Genomic DNA, 20,937 nt, shown 5'->3' on the forward strand with positions numbered 1-20,937 from the left:
TTGGTTGGTTGGATGGATGGATGGATGGATAAATGAATGAATCTCTTCCCATCCTCTGTACCAATTCCTCTAACTCCAGAGGGAGCTCTGATCTAGCCCTAAAGGTTTGGGGGTTTCATGAAACTAAGAGCTGGAACAAAATCATGCATGGGTCTTCCAGTTATTCACTTTTTTTTTTTTTGCTGAGGTAATTGGCATCACATTTTTGTAATAATAATTACAATAATAATTTTAATTCCTATAGTGCTTTGTGATTTTTAAGGTATTTGTCTTGTAACAATCTTGTATAGTAAATAATGCAGACATTATTATTCCCATTTTACAGAAAAAGAAAATAAGGTTCAGGGACGTGTTCTGATCACAGTGCTGTTAGTTAGGGCTCAGTACTAGGTCATCTTACTTTAAGCCCAAAGCTCTTTACCTTACAACATGTTGCCTATCCATTAGTTGTTTCATAACTCTTTGGAAGGATCACTCACTACAAAATTCCAAGCCCCGGCACTAGATAGACAATGAGCTGGAGATCCCTTAACATGTTGCATTTGGGATTTGGGGTCCTTTGTAGGGGATGCTTGGTGGGAGAGACCCACCTGGGAGCCAGGATTCCCTGCAGTGGGCTGCAAACCAGAGCGGGGACAGGGGTCTCTCCCTTCACGACCTCACAGCCCCCTTTTACGGGCTGCATCCAGAATACTTCGGATCTCACAAAAATGAACGTTCTGGGGTCCGGCAGGACCCTCGTGCAGCCCTCCGGTCTCCTCCCCTGTCTCTTCATGTCCCGCCCCCTCTCCCCGACTTCTTTCCGCCGGGGTTCACGGCACCCACTGTCCCAACAGGTTGGACCGGGACGAGAACCGGCTTCCCCAGGACCTGTATCACGCCTACTGCCTGTGCAGTCACTGCATCGATCTGAGAACAGGCCGCAAGGGCTTCCAAGGTAACTCGGTGCAGCTCTGGCACAACCAGACCGTCTTTTACCGGCGCCCGTGTCACCCTCCGGGCCAGCAGCCGGGCCGGGGCTGCTACTACCTGGAGAAGATGGCCTACCCCGTCTCCTTCGCCTGCGTCTGCGTCCTGCCTCGGCTCTCGGACTAGGCCGGGAGGCGGGGGCCGGGGGGCGCTGCGGGAGCCCCAGTTTCTGGGCGTCGGGTTCTCCCCTGGGAACCTGGAGCGCAGGCGAAGGTAATTGTGGTGGTTGGTGCGGCTGCCTGGTTCCAGGGCAGGAGCCCGGGACTTGTGTTCCTTCCCTTTGCCAAGCTCACCTACTTTCGGGAGCAGGTAACAGGGGAAACTCGGCTGGGCCGCTGGGCACGTGCCACGGAAAGAGGGTGGGGCTCTGGGGTGGTCCGCGCTTTTCCTGGTGGGCCGCTGAGGATGCTCCCCGGGCCCGGCCTGGCAGCCCTGCCTGACATCCTGGACACAGCCACCTGTGCAGGCGGAGCCCGCGGGAAACCACTTCTGCACGTTTCAATCGCTGTTCCCCCCCACAACTCCCCCCCCCCCCCAGCCCCAAGGTGGCCTGGTCTCTGCTCCAAATCAATAAGCATCCATTAAGTGCCCGACTATGCACCTAGCACTTTGAGAGCTGACTAGTTATGCTATAAATGATGGATCTGGTCATTTCTGAGACAAAGTTCTGGAAGAACATTTAGGAGTTTATTGAAATAAATATTTTTGGAAATGAAAGTGACCTGTGTTGTTTTTGGAATTCCCTGGCAGCCCCATCCTCCCTCCCTCCCCACCCTCGATCTCGAGCCACGCTTAGGACTCTCCCTCCCCTCCATCGGCACCCCACATTCCACAGGGCTGCTCCCCAGTTTTGTCCCCCATCTTCTCTCCGGTCTTGTTTCTTCTTCCCCCTAATCTCCCTTTCTGGGGCCTGCAGAACTCCCCCCCCAGATACCTCCCCTTCCTTTTGTCTCCTCCCCGCTCCCCACTTATGCAGGGTGGGGGTCAGGCTGGCCCTGGCCAGGCCTGGAGGAGAGACAGAGGCGCATTGAGGCCGCCAGCCCTGAGCACAGCTGGCTCCTTGTTCCCCAGTGCTGCTCCCTTACCCCCCAACAATCTCCCTTTGTCCTTGGGTCCCACCGGCAGGCCACAACCCGGGCCTGGGGGATAGCCTGGGCTGGGCTCCAGCTTCCTTCCCCCATGGTGGGGAAGGAGAGGGAAGGAGAAAGGATGGTGAAGGAGCGGGAAAGTCACTCTGCTAATCAATGACACAAAAGTCCTCAGGGTTTAGGGCCTTTGGAGCGCCCAGCCCTTTCCTCTTGGTTCCAGGGCTCTGCTTGGGTTTCCCTCAGGTCCCGAGGCTTCTTTCTCTGAGGCTCCCTTCTCTGCCTTCTCTTTGGGGCGGGGGTTGGCTGTGGGAAGGGGGAAGGCTTAAGCACTTCTCTCCACCCCCATCCTTCACCACCTGGTCCTCCTCTTCCTCCTCCTCCCGGCTCCCTGGCACTGCTAGGACATCTTCCAGGCACAGCCCAGGGGACAGAGAGCAGCCCTCTGGCCTGAGCAATTTGTCCTTTCCCACCCAGTCTCTACTTCATCTGCTTCCTCCTCCTCCTTCCCTTCCTCCTCCTCTTCCTCTTTCCAGCTGCCTCTGCCTCTACCCAGCTTTTCTCCTGTCTTCATTTTTTGGTGATCTGTTCCCCTCAATTTATTCCTTGTCCCTTTTCTTTCTCCCTCCTCCCCTCATCCTGTCATTCCCTCCTTCCCCTTCCCCATTCCAGATTTCCGGTTCCCTTCCTGGGGCCAGGAGTGAAGACTCCTTGCCTTTTCCATCTGCTGTCCCGAGTCTGTCACTGCTCTGCCTAGCCCCCAGCCCCTCTGCAGAGATGCTGAGTGCCAGAGACAAGCCTCCAGAGGAGAGGACGGCTTCGGGGCTTCAGGGCTTTGCCATCGACAAGAGCTTTCTCACCAACCCCAAGGGCATCCTTCTGGAAGTCGAGCTGGTAACCCTCAGCCCTGCCCGGTCCCTTTCCCCCTCTCTTCACTTCCCTTCTTGAATTTCCCCTTTTCCCTTCTTCCCAGGATTCTGCTTACTTTCCTGGCGGGGAGGGGGGGGGTCCTCATTCCAGATTTACCCATCCCCTCCCATACTCACTCAAACTTCACTTAACTCTTCTGTCTGCCTCCTGCCCACCTTGTGCATCACTCCCCTCAGCCTCCCACAAGTGCCCCTCATCAGGCAGTTTGTTCCACTCTCTTGCCTCTCTCTCAATCTCTCTCTCTCTCTCTCTTTCTCTCTCTCTCTCTCTCTCTCTCTCTCTCTCTCTCTCTCTTTCTCTCTCTCTCTCTCCCCCAAGAAGGATTGAAGTTAGATATAAAGAAAGTATATATATATATATATATATATATATAGAGAGAGAGAGAGAGAGAGAGAGAGAGAGAGAGAGAGAGAATGGGAGAAACTGAAGCAGGATCAGGAGGGTACATTCTTTTTTTAGGAGGATCTTAAAAAAAAATTTCTCATGCCAGCCTAATTCCAGACAAAGTTGTGAAGCATGGGAAGGTTTTGACCCCTCCCCCCCAGCCTTCTTTTCCTTTTCCTTTCCCACTTTTTCTTCAGTCATTCATTGTCCTCATGCTCTATTTCCTCACCCTAATCAAAGTCTACTTACAGTCTCACAGGTCTTTGCATTTTAGTAAAAAATTAAGTTACCTTTTAATGGTCAAAATTTAAGTTACCTTAAATAGTACAAATTTAATGGTCAAAATTATTTTACGAGGGAAAAGTAGAACTTGTTTGCAAGATACTATACAGTTTAATTTTATAGCTGTTAAAACAATATAAAATGTAAGATTAAAATATAAATAAAACTAAACAAGTGTGTTACAGATAGATGTCTTTTAGAAATTAGATTCAATTGGCTGATATCCTTACACCTTAAATTTTATTGATTACTGCAGGTTTAGTGACTTTGAACTCTAACTATAATTTTTCCAACAAAATTCAACCAGGCATCCTCAGTCAAATGAGGGGGAGGCAACATCCATGGGACACTTGAACTTGCTGTTGGGAGGCCATTATCTGAGATTGGGGGGTGGGGAGAAGGGAAGGGATGAAAAGGGATGAAAGTGAATTTGCCTAAGGCCTAACTGCTGGGAAGAGGAAATTGCTCTCTGGTAGCTTCCAATTTTATGTAATTATTCTCAAAAATTTAGTGCAAAATTCAAGGCTTTTTTGTGGAATTTTTTGCATTTGTTTTTGCTGGTACTGAATAATAATGTTACAAATAATTGCAACCTGTTTCAATGTTGCACCTAATGCAAGATTTTAGCATCAACATCCTAGTTATTGCTCTGGATAAAAGAAGTCTATAGAAATCCTAACTTGCATAAATAACCTTAGATCAAAGGTTCTGCTGGTGGAATACAAGTTTTGACCAGCTGGCAGACTGTATGTTGGTCATCTGAGGGCTAGGCCAGCTCATTTCAGAGGATCTTCCTTACCAGAAGTTTGACCATCAGGGATGATATTTTTTTTTTTTTTTTTGCCATAGCAGCTCTTGGAATTATCTACCACATATAGAGGAGTTTTAATCTGATTTGGTGGAGGGATGAAATCAGAGATTCTTGGAGTGTTGAACCAGGTAACATCAGGCATTAAGGAGCAGGCCAGTGACAACGGCTTTGTTTTAGAGCAGGGAAAGGCAGTCAGGCTCCATAGATTTAAAGCTCTAAGGGGCTTTTGAGATTATTTAGTTCTGGCAGAACCAGGTTTTGAACCCATGTTCCTGGGTCTAGTTCAAGCCTCCTTTTTCTACAGCATGTAGCCCTTGCACTCCTCCTTGAAACATCAGTCTGATCTTGCTCCTCTGTGGGTTTGTGTACTCCTGGAGGCATCAGTGGGAGGGGTAGGAAGGGAAGACAAAAATTCTGCTGTCTTGGTTTCTGCCTTACCTTCTGGGAGTCAGTGGGTGGTGACATTAGTTTTTTAAAAAAGTTTTATTGATTCTTTTGTGTTTACATTATAATCATTTACAGATTTACTCTCCACAACCCTCCCCCATCAATCTTTAATATGTTTAGAAGAATTGCACATGTTTAACCTATATCGGATTGCTTGCTGTTTAAGGGAGGGAGGGCGGGGGAAGGGGAGAGAAAAATTTGGGACACAAGGTTTTGCAGGGGTAAAGGTCAAAAACTATCTTTGCATGTATTTCAAAAATAAAAAAATATTAACATTTAACTTTTTTTCTTTTTCATTATTATGAGTTTGACAAACACCAGCAAAGACTAATATTTTCCTAATGCAAAGAACAGAAGAGGATTGTATATATGGCAATGAAAATTCCTGTTAAATGTATCTTTAAAAAAAAATGTATCCTGAAGTCAGGAGGACCTGAGTTCAAATGTAGCACTATCCTGCTTGTATCCCCTTCTGAAAAGCCTTTTATAACATAGAAAAACAATCAGACAAAACCCATTGAGAGCGCAATCGGGTGGGCTGCGTATACAGCATTCCGCAACCATGGCTCCCCTACCTCTCCAAGGGGAGGAGAAAGGGGCATTTCTTTTTTTTTATTTTTATTTTTATTTAATAGCCTTTTATTTACAGGATATATGCATGGGTAACTTTACAGCATTAACAATTGCCAAACCTCTTGTTCCAATTTTTCACCTCTTACCCCCCACCCCCTCCCCCAGATGTCAGGATGACCAGTAGATGTTAAATACATTAAAATATAAATTAGATACACAATAAGTATACATGACCAAACCGTTATTTTGCTGTACAAAAAGAATCAGACTCTGAAATATTGTACAATTAGCTTGTGAAGGAAAACAAAAATGCAGGTGGGCATAAATATAGGGAATGGGAGTTCAATGTAATGGTTTTTAGTCATCTCCCAGAGTTCTTTTGCTGGGCATAGCTGGTTCAGTTCATTACTGCTCCATTGGAAATGATTTGGTTGATCTCTTTGCTGAGGATGGCCAGGTCCATCAGAACTGGTCATCATCTAGTATTGTTGTTGAAGTATATAATGATCTCCTGGTCCTGCTCATTTCACTTAGCATCAGTTCGTGTAAGTCTCTCCAGGCCTTTCTGAAATCATCCTGTTGGTCATTTCTTACAGAACAGTAATATTCCATAATATTCATATACCACAATTTATTCAGCCATTCTCCAGCTGATGGGCATCCATTCAGTTTCCAGTTTCTAGCCACTACAAACAGGGCTGCCACAAACATTCGTGCACATACAGGTCCGAAAGGGGCATTTCTTGTCTTTTCTCAGGGCCAACACTGGTGGTTATAATTACACAGAATTTGGCTTTTTAAAAACTGTCCTTTTTATCTGTGTTATTGCTCCGGTAATTCTTGCCAGGTTGGGCCCCCCTGCTGGGGATGGCTGGGAGGCGGCAGGTGTGGCCCCTCCCGGCCCCGGGGAGCCGCTGCTGCAGCTCTCAGGCCGCCTCTGCCCGCAGGCTCTGACTTTCATCATGGCCATGTGCTTTGCTGCCTCCGTCTCGGCCTACATGGCAGCGCCGCTGCTGGAGTTCCTCATCACGCTGGCCTTCCTCTTCCTCTACGCCACCCAATGCTACCTGCGCTTCCAGCGCCTCAACTGGCCCTGCTTGGTGAGAAGTTCTCGCCCCCCGGGGCTCTGCCCTCCCTTCTTCCCTTAGTGCTCCCGGCCCGGGCGCCCCCCTCTCTCCCTCTGCCTCCCTCTCTTTAACTCCTCAGTTCGGGGCCTTGGGGAAATCTTTTTTAGAAAGACAGAAAAAGTTCTTAGGTGACTCAAAAACAACAGAGCTGTTGCGTCTGTTGTGGCTGATAGGGTGTGAGCCATTTGATCATAGACTTTTATAAGGAGGGAATATAAATATATTTACAAATAGGGAAACTGAGGCCCGCAGGAGAAAGTGACTTCCAAGGAGACAATAAGGGAGTGGGCAGATTTTGAGGCTGAGTCCTTGAAACCCCTTTTCTGCTCCCTTTCCCAACGTTTCATCCTCTTGTTTGGTTTCTGACCTGCCATCCCATCTCTGAGCCCGGCGCCCAGTCTGATTCTCAGGCTTCTCCGGAAGGGACCCGGGTCCCAACTCCGCAGGGTCCGAAGCTTCCTGTGGGCAATTTGCCCTCGTGCCTTCTTGTTCTAGCCTGCCAACGGGTGAGGGGGGGGTTACACCTCCGGGTAAGGGGGTCTTTCCAGTCTCAAGCCCTGTGGCAAAGCAGGCCCAGAAGGCCGTGAGCTGAATTCTCTTCCCTCAGCCGCCCCACTCTCCCATCGGTCCCGGGTGGGGCCCCCAGCTTCCTCAGCATCGGTCCTCCCTTGACCCTCCATCTTCCCCCGGCCAGGACTTCCTCCGCTGCATCAGCGCCGTGGTCATCCTCCTGGTTGTGTCCTTCGCAGCCGTAGCCTCTCGGGAGGGACCCGCCATCGCCGCCTTCGTGAGTGCTCGCAGACCCCTGCGCAGCTGCCCCCTTGCCGCGGCCCTCCCCGGAGCGCCTGGCGGGCGGGCAGCCGGAGCCCTGGTTATCTGGGGAAGGGGCCGGGCAGTGTGGGGTAGGACGTCCCTGAGTCTCCTCCCTCCCTTTCCGCCTCCATCCTCTAACTCACAAAGTGCCGTTTGTCTCCCCCCACACCCTGCCCTCCACAGGTTTTCGGAGTTCTCCTTGTTTTCGTCTTTGTCTACGATGCCTTCAAGATCTACCAGGCAGAGATGGCACCCAGCCCCCCCCAGGGTGAGTGGGTGCAGCCCAGAGCCCGCAGTGCTCTCCCTCACCCCTGAGGAGCCGTACTGAGAAGGGGGCTTAGCCTGGTCCCCATGCTCTCTCTGCTACCTTTTCTCTCTTTTTTTATTTTTTTTATTTAATAGCCTTTTGTTTACAGGATATATGCATGGGTAACTTTACAGCATTAACAATTGCCAAACCTCTTGTTCCAATTTTTCACCTCTTACCCCCCACCCCCTCCCCTAGATGGCAGGATGACCAGTAGATGTTAAATATATAAAAATATAAATTAGATACACAATAAGTATACATGACCAAAACGTCTGCTACCTTTTCTCCAGGGGAATCCCAGTAGGACCGAACCCCAAAGTTCTGGTTTCTCCCACGAATCCTGCTGTTCCTAAAAGCTTCAGAAACCTGCTGGATGTCCAGGAGCTCCCCTCCCCGAGGAGAGATCAGCAGGGGACAGAGCTCCTGCTCCTTGGGGTCCCCCCAGGCCACCAAGCCCACAGAATCTCCAGTGGGTCTTCAGCCAGCTCTCCGGTGGCAAGACCAGGGATGCTACTGGATCAAAGCGACGGCAGACTGACGCTGGCGATTGGATGGGAAGCGAAGGAAAAGAGAGACAAGCTGGGGAAAGGGTTGGGCCTGGCTAAGCCCTCAGGTCCCAGACTTCATAAATTAAAGGTGTCAAATCTTGGGTCCGAGTTTGTCTTATTCCCTTAGGTAAGTTCCGAATGTAGAGGTGTTTTTCCCTGGAAGACTCTGTGTGTATGTGTGTGTGTGTGATGGTAAAAGAGGGAAGAGATCATTAACAAAGAACAGAGAAAATAGTATATTTGTCTAAAGAGTTGTAGATCTGGTGAGAGAGAAAAAATATTTATACTTAAGATAGACACTACAGAGAGTAACAGATATGGGAAGAAAAAACAATGGCATGCAAGTGTCTAGAGAGAGAGACAGAGCAAACTTCGTTCATTTTGGATAGTAAATAACTGGTTTAAAAATGGATTTAGATTTTAGGACCAATAAAATGTAAGTATAAAGGGCTCTTGTCCAGGGATGATAAAAAATGTATATAGGTGTATGTTAAAATGCATCTCATGAGAAGCATACTCTTTTTTTTCTTGTGTGTCCCAGTAAATATATGAATTCTCTAGAAAAGGTCTCTCTTGAGTCCTTATTGTAGCATTCTCTTTTTTTCTGACATTCATGACCATGAGGAATAAAGAGTTGATACCCCATTGCTGAGAAAGCTCACAACTATGCCTTTTGGGTTTCACCTTTAAATGAGAAATCCCTCCTAAAGAAGGTGTGTGTGTGTGTGTGTGTGTGTGTGTGTGTGTATGTGTATACAAAGGGAGAAAGGAAAGGGGGGTTACATAGAGACATGGACTTATTTCCCTGGAGAGAATCTGATATAACTGCGCAATATCTCTATAGACTCAACACATGCAAGAGAGAAATGGCATTAGATTGAGTCACAGAAAAAAGGGAAATGAGGTTTTCTAGTGACTGGAGACATCAGAAGCCCTGGAGAAGGGGTGGATAAGCTAGAAAGGAAAAAAAAAAAAAAAACCACTTTCAGTGGATAAAGACATGAAAAGAGAGAAAGAGCTGACAAAAGATTGGATCAGCCCAGATCTCTCTCTTTACTGATACTGAGTCATGAGAACAGTGTTGGTCTCAAGAAAAGTAAGATCCAGCCAAGTAGGAGATTTCTGGACTTCTTAGTAGCTCTGAGCTCCTCTTGTTGAGAGTCTCATCTCTATTCTCTCTCCCAGGATAGGACAATCAGGACAGTACACTTTCCTGAAAGAGGTGGAGGTTCATAGAAAGGAAGAGTTGTTTGGTTCTCCAAGCATTTGTAACATGAGTACTTAGGGTGGGGGATAGGGCATCAAAGAGTTTAAAGTACTGTTTAGGTTCTCAGGAAGGTTTTTTTTTTGGTCATGGATCCTTCCATCAAAATAATGTTTTTAGATATATAAGATAAAATGTACTATATCATAAAGGAAGTCAGTTATGTTGAAATATAGTTATCGAATATATAAAAAGTAAGAAAACAAATTCATGGATCCCATGTTAAGAACCCTTAGCTTTAGAGAAACAAAAACCAAATTCCAGTGTTCACAGAAGAATCCTGATTGGGGAAAAAATTGAGTCAAATTAAGATGTACGTGGGAATATACTTGGGTAGGAATGTGAGATATAGCAGTAGATGCTGAGAATTCCCCCAAACTCACCCCTCTTTCAAACTTTCCTATTTCTTTGGAAGACACCACCAATTTTCCAGTCTCCTAAGTTCATAAGGACAGTGTTATCCTTGTCTCCTCATTTGTCCTTACCCATATCTATGTGATTAATTGGCAATCCTGTCCTACCTCCCCAACATCTCTTGGATCTGAACCTTTTCTCTCTACTGATACATCCCCTACATTCAGACCCTCATCAGCTCTCACTGAGATTATTGCAATGCCCTCTGTATGAAAAGTGTTTGGAAAAATTATTATATTGTTTAAATCCCAACCCTATGTGATTAAAGGTTGTCTACGCTCATAATGTCACCTGACCTCAATAACTTTAAAAATGTTAGAGATAGCTACTAAGGTATTGTGCATTCTCCCTGGTCCTGGAATCACCCCAAACAGGACTTATAATGGATTTATCCAAGCTCATGTTTTAGCTTCACCTAAAATTCACTGAGAATTTATAGTCATTCATGTCTATCTTGATCTCTTTTGCTTTCAAGTTAGCTTCTTGCAAGTTTGTTTAAACACATACATGTGGTTCACATACTGGTGCCTTTGTTTACATTTTATATAATGTAAACCTTCTAGAGCCTGGATGAGAGGGAGCCATATCTCCTTTCTGGCTCTGTCTCCTTTACCAAATGACCTAATGATTTGTGTGTGTGAGAGAAGCAATTTGGGTTAAGTGACTTCCCCAGGATCACACAGCTAGGGTGTCTGAGGCCACAGTTGCACTCAGATCCTCCCAGCTTCGGAGTTGGTGCTCTATCCACCGTGCCATCTAGCTGCCCATACATTTCAGACTTTGGGGTCTGTTCTCACAACCAGCACTTTCTAACTGGTCTCCTTGCTCCTAATCTCTCTCCTCTCCAGTCTATCCTCCACCCAGCCATCAAAGTGATTTTCTTTAAGTTCAGATCTGATCATATCATTCCTGTCCTTAATAAACTTCATTGATTTCAGTTGCCTCTCAAATAAGATATGGAGCCCTCCGTTTAGTTTTTCAGCCTGTTACCACTTGGACCCAACCTTTTCCTGTAATGTTCTCTTAAATATAATATTTTCTGAGAGCAGGTTTCTTGGGGGGCTTCTGGGAGCAGCCTTAGTTTCAATTCAGTGTAATGATCACCCAAATGCAGCCAGGAGCTAAAAGTTCAGCTCTTTTATGGTCTCCTTTAAAATAGCCCGGTTAGTTTTCTTAGAGGCCTGTGTCCCTCCTTGGTTCCGAGAGCTCCTGCCGCTAGTCCTTTGTCTCTCCCAGCTTCAGCCTCCAACTCTCTCTGAATCCAAAGCCTCCCGCCAGCACAAAGGTGGAAGTTGGAATGAATTGACTCCGCCTCTGAGAGAGTGGACTTGTGGGCTTCTGACTTGTAAATCTCCTGAAATCTCCAGTGGGCTTCTGTCTCTTCTGACTTTGTGAATGTCCTGGACTCCTCCTTATATATGCTCTCTAAAGGTGTGAACGCTAATGTATGAACTCTCTTAAAGGTGTGAACTCTAAAAGTGTGAACTAAGTACATAAGCATTGTCTCCATCAATTCCAGTGACTTAGCACCTTGTTTCAAGTTCTGGCCCAGAACCTTTTCCCATCTTTGCTGTATCATAGCCTCTCTTCTCTACTTTATGATCAAACTAAATTGGGCTTGTCTCTTCCTCACATAGAGTAGTCCATTTCCCGTCTCAGAGCCTCAGTACTCTGATATTTTCCAAGCATGGATAACATTCCTTCCTCTGCTCAAACTCATAGAATTCCTTCTTTTCTTTTAAGATACAGTCCACATACCACCTTCTACCAGAAGCCTTTCTTGAGTGTGGTCTGAACCAGATTAAAATGTAATTGGAAAATATTTGACAAAACCAACAAAATGCAGTAAGACAGAGCTAATAATACATTTTAAAACTAAGACAATATGTAACCTGCAGAGATCCTTATGCACAGTTTAATAGTCCACATTTCTATGTGAGTTTGACACCACTGTGCCAGAGGATGGATCTTCCCCACCTTCACTATGGGGCACCCTTAGGTCTCATATAATGGAAGAAAAGACAAGAAGCAGGCAGAAAGGACAAAGGCATTGCATCTGACATATTTATTGTGCATTGATCATTCTGGACCCTAGGAGTGAAGGAGAATGGAGGGTCTTGCTTGAGTTGGAGGGAGGAGGCTTACTCCTCGTCATGCATTTTCTGTAGAAAAAGAAAATCGGAGAGGTGAGAGGGAAATCCTGGTAGAAGGGAGAAAATAGCTAGGATGTCTCTGTGGGAGAAGTCTGGGAGAGTCTAAGATCTCATGGGATGATACTAAGATAAGTCACAGGATTTTAGGGACTTAAAGGTCCCTCTTGACCTTTTATGTCCCAGGTTCACAGAGCCATACTTTTTGGGGAAATCACTCTACTACCAACTCTAATTATCTTGGACTTGTAGCTTTATAAACCTGCGCAAGTTGCCTGTTATGAATATTAGTCACCTGGACAGGACTATGCTAATAAGAGTCTGTGACTTCAGAATTACATGGGTTTTGAGGGGAGGAGTGGAAGGCTATACCAGGGCTACTGGAAAAGATCTGGGGGTAGATGGGAAGCTAGTAGGGACAGATATACATGAGGCTACAGCCAGAATCAGGGAGACCTGAAGTAATTTGGTCTAGAAAACACAGAGAGGGTCAATTCCTCTAGCCAGCTAAAAAGGGGGGACCTGGAAAAGACTCTGGTTGTGGTTTAAAATTCTGAACCATTGGGTCATAGATGTAGAATTGAAAGGGACCTTAGAGGTCATCTAGTGGACCCCACCTCACTACACAGATGAGGAAACCGAGTCAGAGAGGTCAGGTCATTCGACCAAAGTCACAGAGCTGGCAAGTAGTAGTTCTAGGCCTCGAATTCAGGTCCTCTAACTAAATCTAGTGCTTTATCGTGGCTACCATTTTGTAAAGTTCGATATATGCTTTTGTCATTAACTACACCATTGCTAAAGAACAACAATAGGTACTGAAGAAAGGGAAAGGAGGAGGAAAAAGGTGCCAGAGGTAGACAGATGGACATTTTGGAATATATAACTATGACTTGACAACTCCCTAATGAAGCCAGTCCTTTGGCTGGCAAGATTGTATAACAGGAATGTAGAAGAGATAGTCTGGGATGGATGAGAATTAAGCCTGTATCTTCTGGAAGCAACTCTGTTCTCATGGTCCCGTTTTCCTTCGGAGGAGAAGTTGAGGGGATCTCAAGGAGTATATCCTGGGGAGTCACAAGTCGGGGTCTCATACCCTAAACTTAGGGCTCCTAAGGGCCAAGCCTTAAGGCTCTTGGGCTTCTGACTCACGGTTGGTGTTGGCATATATGGGGACGCTGCGTGGGGTAGGGGCCTCAATCCAGGGAGTGTGAGGGGGTCTGACGGGGCTGTGCACAGGTGAGCTCACCTTGGCACCGATGTCCCGGCTCTTGGCTCGAAGCTTGTTGACCTGGGACTCGGCGATGTCAGCCCGTTCCTCAGCCTCATCCAGCTCGTGCTGGACCTTGCGGAACTTGGACAGGTTGGTGTTGGCCTGTTCCTCCTGTGGCAGGTGAGAGAAGGGAATGGGAGGGGGCAGAGATCTGCGAGGAACTTAAGTCTCCTCCACACGGAGGGTTTACTCCCCTTCCTATTCTGAAGACTCGGGCCCCAGCACAGGCTGAGGACCTCTGACCCTGGCTCACCTTGGTTCCATCACTTCCATGCCCCGAGTATTCAGTGACCCCCCCATGGAACATGAAATAGAGCTCCTTAACCTGGCATTTGGTGCCCCCATCCACCCTCCTATGTCCTGTGCACACATTTTCCCTTCTGCTCTACTACATCCACGGCTGCTTTCGCTGGCCCGTCCCCTGGGGCTCCGCTGAGACGTCTCCCCCTCAGTGGGGAAGCCTTTCCTGACCGGTTCTGGACCCCCTTCCGGCCTACCCTGCCCCGTGCTTACACACTGTTCCCATCCACCGTCATGTGTTACCCTAAGGTTGCTTTGCTGCTCCGCTTGCGAAGTCACTGTACATTATGTCATGTTTGGACACAGATAGAGAGGAGACAGCTTTGACCTGATCTCTGATGACCTGGGCTTAAACATGGGCTCTCCCGCTCACTAGTTGTGTGACTTTTGGGAAGTCACTTAAACCAAAGCTTAAACTTCAAGTCTCCACCAAAAAATGGTGTCTCATAACTGAATGTGGGGGCTGTAAAATAGTGATTTATTATCAATAAATGTTTGATTTGTCTACCTATTTCATCTATCTATACACCCAGGGTCATGCAAAATTTCTTGGATGAAAGGGAGCATGAGTGGAATAAGTTTAAGGAGCTCTGAGTTTGAGCCTTAGTTTCCTCATCTATAAAATGGGAAAAATGATACTTGTACTACTTTCTTAACAAGATGGCTGCAAAGAGTTTTATAAACCTCCGAGAATTTGATTCCTCCTTTTGTTCAACACAGTGGATATCTGGTAAATCTTGGAGTCAATTAGGTTGACCCTCTTGTGTCCAAGTGCCCTCATGAGCAGCCCTTGCTTACCGCCTCCTCAGCCTGCCTCTTGTAGGCCTTGACCTTCAGCTGCAGTTTGTCCACCAGGTCCTGGAGGCGGAGCAAGTTCTTCCTGTCCTCCTCCGTCTGCAGAGGGGAAAAGAAGCTGGGTAAGAGTAGAAAGCATGTGTGGGAAAAGGGATGAGGGAATAAAGGGAGGAGGCTTTGTCAGGGAGGGATTAAACATTTATGTAGTGCCACTGTGTGCCAGCCATGGGCTGGCTAGGCATTGTAACAGACAGAGTGCTGGGCCTGGAGTCAGAAAAACTCCTCTTCCTGGATTCAAATCTGGCCTCAGACACTTTCTAGCTGTGTCGCCCGGGACAAGACACTTAAGGCTGTTTGCCTCAATTTCTTCCTCTGAGCTAAGAAGGAAATGGCCAACCACTTCGGTATTGCCAAGAAACCCCAAGTGGATCACGAGAGTTGGACATGACTGAAAAAGCCCGGTGTGTGCCAGGCACTAGCTTAGTGCTTTACAGCTGTAATCACATAAAAACTCCTTCCCCCAGTCTTCGCTTTCCCATCCCTACTTCCATCCTCCCTCAACGGCCTCCAGGCCATGAATAAGCAGCAGCCAAAAGGACCCAAGTTCTGTGCTTTAGTTCTACAGTGGAAGGAGCTGGGATGTCTCTGGGAAGGCAACTAGATCTGGCAGTAGAACCAAGGTAAAAGCGTAGTTATCAGCCATATTCCAACTTGGTGCTGGAAAGCATCAACTGATAGATTCTTGGGGCATGGAGGAGGCTGGGAAGAGGTTCTAGGTAGTTCCAGATTCAGAATAACATGATGATACTGATGTGAGTGGAATTGAATCATTATTTTTACAAGAATATTTCTGGAGAGAAGCTTTGAATAGAAAACATGGGGGAAGATTAATGAAAATGACAGAGCAGGGATTCTTAAGCTCTTTTGTATCTTTGACCTCTTCTGCAGTTTGGTAAAGCCTATGGATCACTTCTTGGAATGTTTTAAAGTGGAAATACTGAGCTCAAAATATTAAAAATTCACATGCCCCTTTCCCTTTGCAAACCTGGCCATGGACCCCAAGTTAAAAACCCTTGTTCTATAGTTTAATGGAGGTAACATTATTTCCAGTCATCTCCTTTCTCTAGATAGAGGATCTCTCTTCTGTAGACCTTAAGAACCATAATGAACATTACTACAATGTATTTTGCTTTTGGCTGGATCAGAAGAATCTCACATTATTTCCCTTCCTCTGATTTTTGTTTTGTCCTCCTCACCCCCCCCCCCCCATCTCCCTAGTTCATTGATCCTTGATAGCATGGTCTGAGAAACTTCACTGGGCTAAGATTTGGGAAGCCTAGGTTTATCAGTATTATCCCAGATCTGCTTATTGCCACTGGGCAAGTACCAATTTTTTTTTTTTCTATGCCTTCTCATTTGTCAAGTGGGATAATAGGTCTTGCTTTTGTCCTTCAAGGCGTGTGGTAAGACTATCTGAGAAAAAACGTGAGAACGTTTGGATTTCACAGAAAAAGGCCTAGCAAAAGTCTAGATTTTATTTCTCCAAGAACTTTTTTCCTCTGACCCGGTAGCTTTTTGGGTTGTTTCAGAAATTTCTATAATCGAGATCTTTTATTGAATTTTATTCAACCTGGCAATACTCCTCCCTTCCCACAAAGTGGGTTGTGTTACTCAGCTAGATGTGGCACTTGGGCACTCTGTAACAATGGGAATTGTGCAAAAGCCTGGGGCAATACTAATTTGTAGGGCTCTTAGGAAAATAGGTCTCAGAAGGAGAAATACATTTACTTTCCCTTTACTGGTAGAACTTTTGTGGAAATTCTAAAATGTCTTCAGTCATATACTCCACAGCTGACCACTTGCACCATCATGTCCAACTTGGGGCTCAGCCATGTTGGCCCATTCATCCCTTCTCCCTTCCCAGATGGGAAAGGGGTTCCACCATTGGAACCACCCCAGGCTTGGAGTACCCAGCTGTGGCCTTGCCTTTGTCAGTTCTGTGTCCCCAGATGCTGTCTTCTAGGACATTTCATGGCCTCCAGCTTTCTAGCTACTTTTCCCCTTTCAATTACAATGAAAACAGGGACTCTATAGCTTGCTTTGGGTTGCATTCCTAGCTCTAAGCACTGTGCTTGGGACATGGGAGGTACCTCATAAGGACTCTGTCTATGAATAGTCACATACAGGGTTTCTCTCTGAAGTGGCAGATGCTAGGGACCGGGATCAGCTTGGGTTTCAGTCTGTGGGACACAGTGACCTGTCGACGGTTCTAGCTGGACAAAGACTCGGCCTCCTACAGGAGCCGCTCTGATGCTGCTCTGCACCCACCACCGCCAGGGCCCAAGCTCCCTCTGGGTCCTCACCTGGTAGGTGAGCTCCTTGATGCGCCGCTCACATTTCCTCATGCCCTTCACCGATTCAACGTTTCTCTTCTGCTCAGACTCGAGCTCGTTCTCCAGCTCCCGCACACGGGCCTCCAGCTTCTGCAGCTGCTTCTTGCCCCCCTTGAGGGCAATCTGCTCAGCCTCATCCAGCCGGTGCTGCAGGTCCTTGATGGTCTGCTCCATGTTCTTCTTCATCCTCTCCAGGTGGGCACTGGTGTCCTGTTCCTTCTTCAGCTCTTCGGCCATCATGGCTGCCTGGGGACCGGGAGAACAAATGGTTGACTAAGGCCCTCCCTCCAAGATCACCAATATTTCATGTTCTGTCCTCTGCTTTCCAAAACCATTTGATCGCACCCTAGAGTTGGACTAGAGGCCAGCACCCACTGGATAAGAGCTGGCATTGGGGTAAGACTTGCTTTTCCATGATCCCCTGGGAAAAACTGGGACAGTTAGCGAAAGTTTTAGAAAGTCAGATTTCAATTTAATTTAAGAGGAAATTCCCTCCCAAATTAAGAGCTTTGTCTAAAAACTAAAAAAAGTTGATTTTGGAGATATAGATAGTTTGGTATATAAATATAGATATAAATAGATATTTGGAGATATAAACAGTGGTTTCTTCAGGATTCATGGTTTTGAAGTAGAGGATAGATGACAATTTCTTGGGGACATGGGACAAGAGATTTCTATTCAATAAAAGTAGGACTAGGTGATCTCTGAGGTCTCTCCAAGCTGTGAGATCCTTTCTCCATGTTTTCTGATTGACCTGGATTCAGCTACTCAGGTCCTCTAGTCATTCAAACTAGGGTTATGGTAACTTAGGCTCAATCCCTCCATTTTTACTTCTTTATCTGCGAATCAGCAGGAAATAGAGGAGGAAGAGGACAAAGGTGGTCACTCACATCAGTGATGGCTTTCTTGGCCTTTTCCTCAGCATTCCTGCACTCCTGCAATGACTCCTCCACTTCCGACTGAAGTTGAGACAGATCTGCCTCCATCTTCTTTTTCTGGTTGATTAGGCTGGTGTTCTAGAATGGGGACAGCAAAAACGAGAATTTAAAGCCTCCTGACCAAGTCATGGTTTCAGGTCATTTTTTTGTGTTTGGTGCCTTTCCCCCCTCTTTCTTGTAGAAAATCTTTGTGGACATTTGGATGTGTTCTAGATCAGAGTTGTTGAACACAGGAATGCTGCCTTCAACACTACTGAGTGTATTCAAACAGGATTAAAATGTAATTGGGAAATATTTAACAAGATAAAATATAATAAAACTCAGATAATGTTACCATGTGGTTTTCTAAGTCCATGTGGCCCATCCTTTTGTATGGTTTGGTGACCCCATTTTTATTTGAGTTTGGTGCCACTGTTCTAGATAGCTCTTTCAGTTGACTTATTGCCGGGGAAAGATCTTACATAGAAGAGAACCTAGAGTTTTACATTCTAGTCTTGATATAAACATGCAGATATTATCAGAGGGATAGACTTAGGAGTGAACAGAAAAGCTTAAAAGGGGGATGGTCTAATCTTCAGTTCCATGGAAACAACTCTATAGGAATGTCATGAGCTACAATTATAAAAAGAGAGAAAGAGTGAGTAAAAAGATGAAGAATTGGTCGTTACTATTATTTAGAAAGGAACTAAGACATCGATTAAATGGTATTATTTTCCAGATTACTAGTTTGGTGAACTCCTCATAAATAGCAGTTTAAGCATTACAAACTACTTTCTTAACAAGAAACCTTCAAGGTAGAGCTTTTGAGCACTATTATCTCTCTTTTATAGATGAGGAAATTAAAATTCAGAGACATTAGTTGATTTTTCCATTGTCATAATATTCTGGTAAGTGACAGAGTTAAATAGGAAGCCAGATGTCCTGAATCCACATCCAGCACTCTTTCCATTATAACCTATTGTCTTTCTAGGACCCCAGTTTAAGATGGCTATCTTAAGTAGGGTACTACTTTACTGTCAAATCTTAGGTGCATTTAATTGAACTGAATTCAGTCTTATGTACTTACTCAGAATTATGGCCCCATTGACCAGTGGCCCTACTGCTCCTTGCTGATTTCCTTTCCCAGGGTCTCCTATACTTAGCCCAGCCAAACCAAGTAATCAGAGTGCAGTTCATATTCTGGAGCCCAGATGGGCTATGAAAACTTGGGCTTTCTAAACCTTGCTTCTCTTAACCTTGTTTATCTTAACACTTTTATCCCCCAGTTGTGATGTTTAGGGTCACATTAGGTCTGGAGAGAGACTTGGAGGACAAGCATTTGGCAGGTCTCAGGGAAACCAGATCATTCTTGTGGGGAGAGAACTAGTATGGAGTAGCTGATGGAATCTTGGAATTGGAGTCAAGAAAACCTGAATTCCAGTCTCACCTCAAATACTTAGTAACTTATAGCTCTGGTCAAGTCCCTTAACTTCAGCAGCATCTCAGTGTTCTCATCTATAAAATGAGGATATTGGATTCAGTAGCTTCTAAAATCCCTTCTAAATCTATGATCCTCTGGGACTGGTAGAGCAGAGTGTTGCTGCTGTTTGTTTTGAATTGTTGCATTGTAACAAAGCATCTTTCCTATGTTTTAACCCTTTTCATATAGTAAATAATAAATGCTGGATGACAGGTTGGTTGTGGTCATTGGGAAGTACTTTCCCTTTAAGGTAGGTTCTATCTGAATAAGAAAGTAAGAGCACTTCTGGCTAATTGAAAGTAGTGAGGGCATTTGGGGAGATTGAAAGAGTATTAAATTCCTTCCTGGAAGACAGAAACGGTAAATATGTGCTTCTGCATGATAATGTTGTGTGAGATAGCCTTAGCTCTAGCTCAAATCTCTTGTCAAAGTTAAACCACCAGAAAGTGAGGTAGAATTCAAAATCAGCTGATTTAAAGAAGTTCCATTTTCACTATATGTGATTTTCATCTTACATGTTGACTTTAGATCTTAGCTCCAAATTGCTATTCTACTGTCTATGTGAAAACAAGAACATTAGGTCTGAAGTCAGGTGGCTTGAGTTCTCAATTCTGATTGACTTGGGTCAGTCTATTTCATTTCTCAGAGCCTGAATTTCCTCATCCACAAAATGGGGACGACTCTCACATTACTTACTTCACAAGGTGGTTAGGAAGGAAGTGCTTCACAAACCATAAAGAACTTCATAAATATGAATTATTATTTTTAGATAATGGTATTATAAAAATTGGGCCAAAAGAACCATATCATATCACTAAATCAGATGCCTTCCCTAAGAGAGCAGCACCATGATGTTGTACCTGAACCCTGATTTGACAGGAGGTAGAAAAATACTTTAAATTTCCATATTCCCATGACAAGTAATCTTCTGGGTAATAGGTGTCCATCAAAAAAAATATCAAAAACAAAGACAAAAAACCCCATCAAGTTGTGGGTGTTCTTGGTGCAGAGATCCAGCAGGTTGTCACTGCATAGGGAGTCTCTCACCTGGGAATGGAGCAGCTGCACCCGCTCACTGGTCTCGATGAGCTCCTGCTCAGCCAGCTTCCGGGCCCTCTCCGACTGCTCCACAACCTCCCGAAGCTCCTCCAGCTCTGCCTGCAGTAGGTTGTTTCTTCGATCCACAATGGCAATGTTCTCCTTCAGGTCATCGTTGGCCCGGATGGAGTCATCCAGCTGGATCTGGGTGTCCTATAGGGAAGAGGGCATTTAGATCTAGTCATTGTCTATGATGTCATTGGTTTTCCTAGAAAAATGAAGGAAGAACAACAGCAGAGGAGACTATCCCAAACCTTCTCTGTGTTACTGACCACGTCCCACTACTCCCTTCTTCTAAAGAGGAGATTGTGACTTAAGGATGAAAAACAATATTTCCTGAGGAGACAGGAATCACGGATGACTTGAAAGAGTTTTTTGAGGCAGAGATCCTGGCTTATTACCCACTACTTCTGTGACCATGGAGATGACACTTGATCTCTCTAAGGCCTTAGTTTAATATCTGTGAATTGAGATCTTGGCTTAAATAACTTCTAAGACATCCATGATTTGTGGACATTTGTTTTGCTTGATTATGTATATTTGTTACTAGCACTTTCCCCCTTCCTCCATAGGGTAG

At 45.6% G+C, this 20,937-nt stretch overlaps 2 protein-coding genes across 3 annotated transcripts in view; one reads left to right on the forward strand and one right to left on the reverse strand.

The window, feature by feature from the left end:
• Positions 1-2,388: 2,388 nt before the first annotated feature.
• Positions 2,389-8,380, forward strand: CMTM5 (CKLF like MARVEL transmembrane domain containing 5). The gene is made up of 5 exons (XM_023499513.2): positions 2,389-2,948; positions 6,429-6,581; positions 7,303-7,395; positions 7,605-7,689; positions 8,022-8,380. The coding sequence occupies exons 1-5, from the start codon at positions 2,832-2,834 to the stop codon at positions 8,033-8,035; spliced, it is 462 nt and encodes a 153-aa protein (XP_023355281.2). The 5' UTR covers positions 2,389-2,831; the 3' UTR covers positions 8,036-8,380.
• Positions 8,381-11,992: 3,612 nt separating this feature from the next.
• The window catches only part of MYH6 (myosin heavy chain 6), a 43,384-nt gene continuing 34,439 nt past the window's right edge, over positions 11,993-20,937 (reverse strand). For both annotated transcript variants that reach the window (XM_031955057.1, XM_031955058.1), the window contains 6 exons: positions 20,310-20,513; positions 17,756-17,881; positions 16,836-17,111; positions 14,476-14,571; positions 13,354-13,488; positions 11,993-12,119 (listed from right to left, as the gene is read on the reverse strand). In XM_031955057.1, coding sequence (XP_031810917.1) covers positions 12,099-12,119; positions 13,354-13,488; positions 14,476-14,571; positions 16,836-17,111; positions 17,756-17,881; positions 20,310-20,513 — 858 coding nt within the window. In that variant the 3' untranslated portion in view covers positions 11,993-12,098. The remainder of the gene's footprint in view (positions 12,120-13,353; positions 13,489-14,475; positions 14,572-16,835; positions 17,112-17,755; positions 17,882-20,309; positions 20,514-20,937) is intronic.

Source organism: Sarcophilus harrisii, chromosome 2 (assembly GCF_902635505.1).
Source record: "Sarcophilus harrisii chromosome 2, mSarHar1.11, whole genome shotgun sequence".
NCBI lineage: Eukaryota > Metazoa > Chordata > Mammalia > Dasyuromorphia > Dasyuridae > Sarcophilus > Sarcophilus harrisii.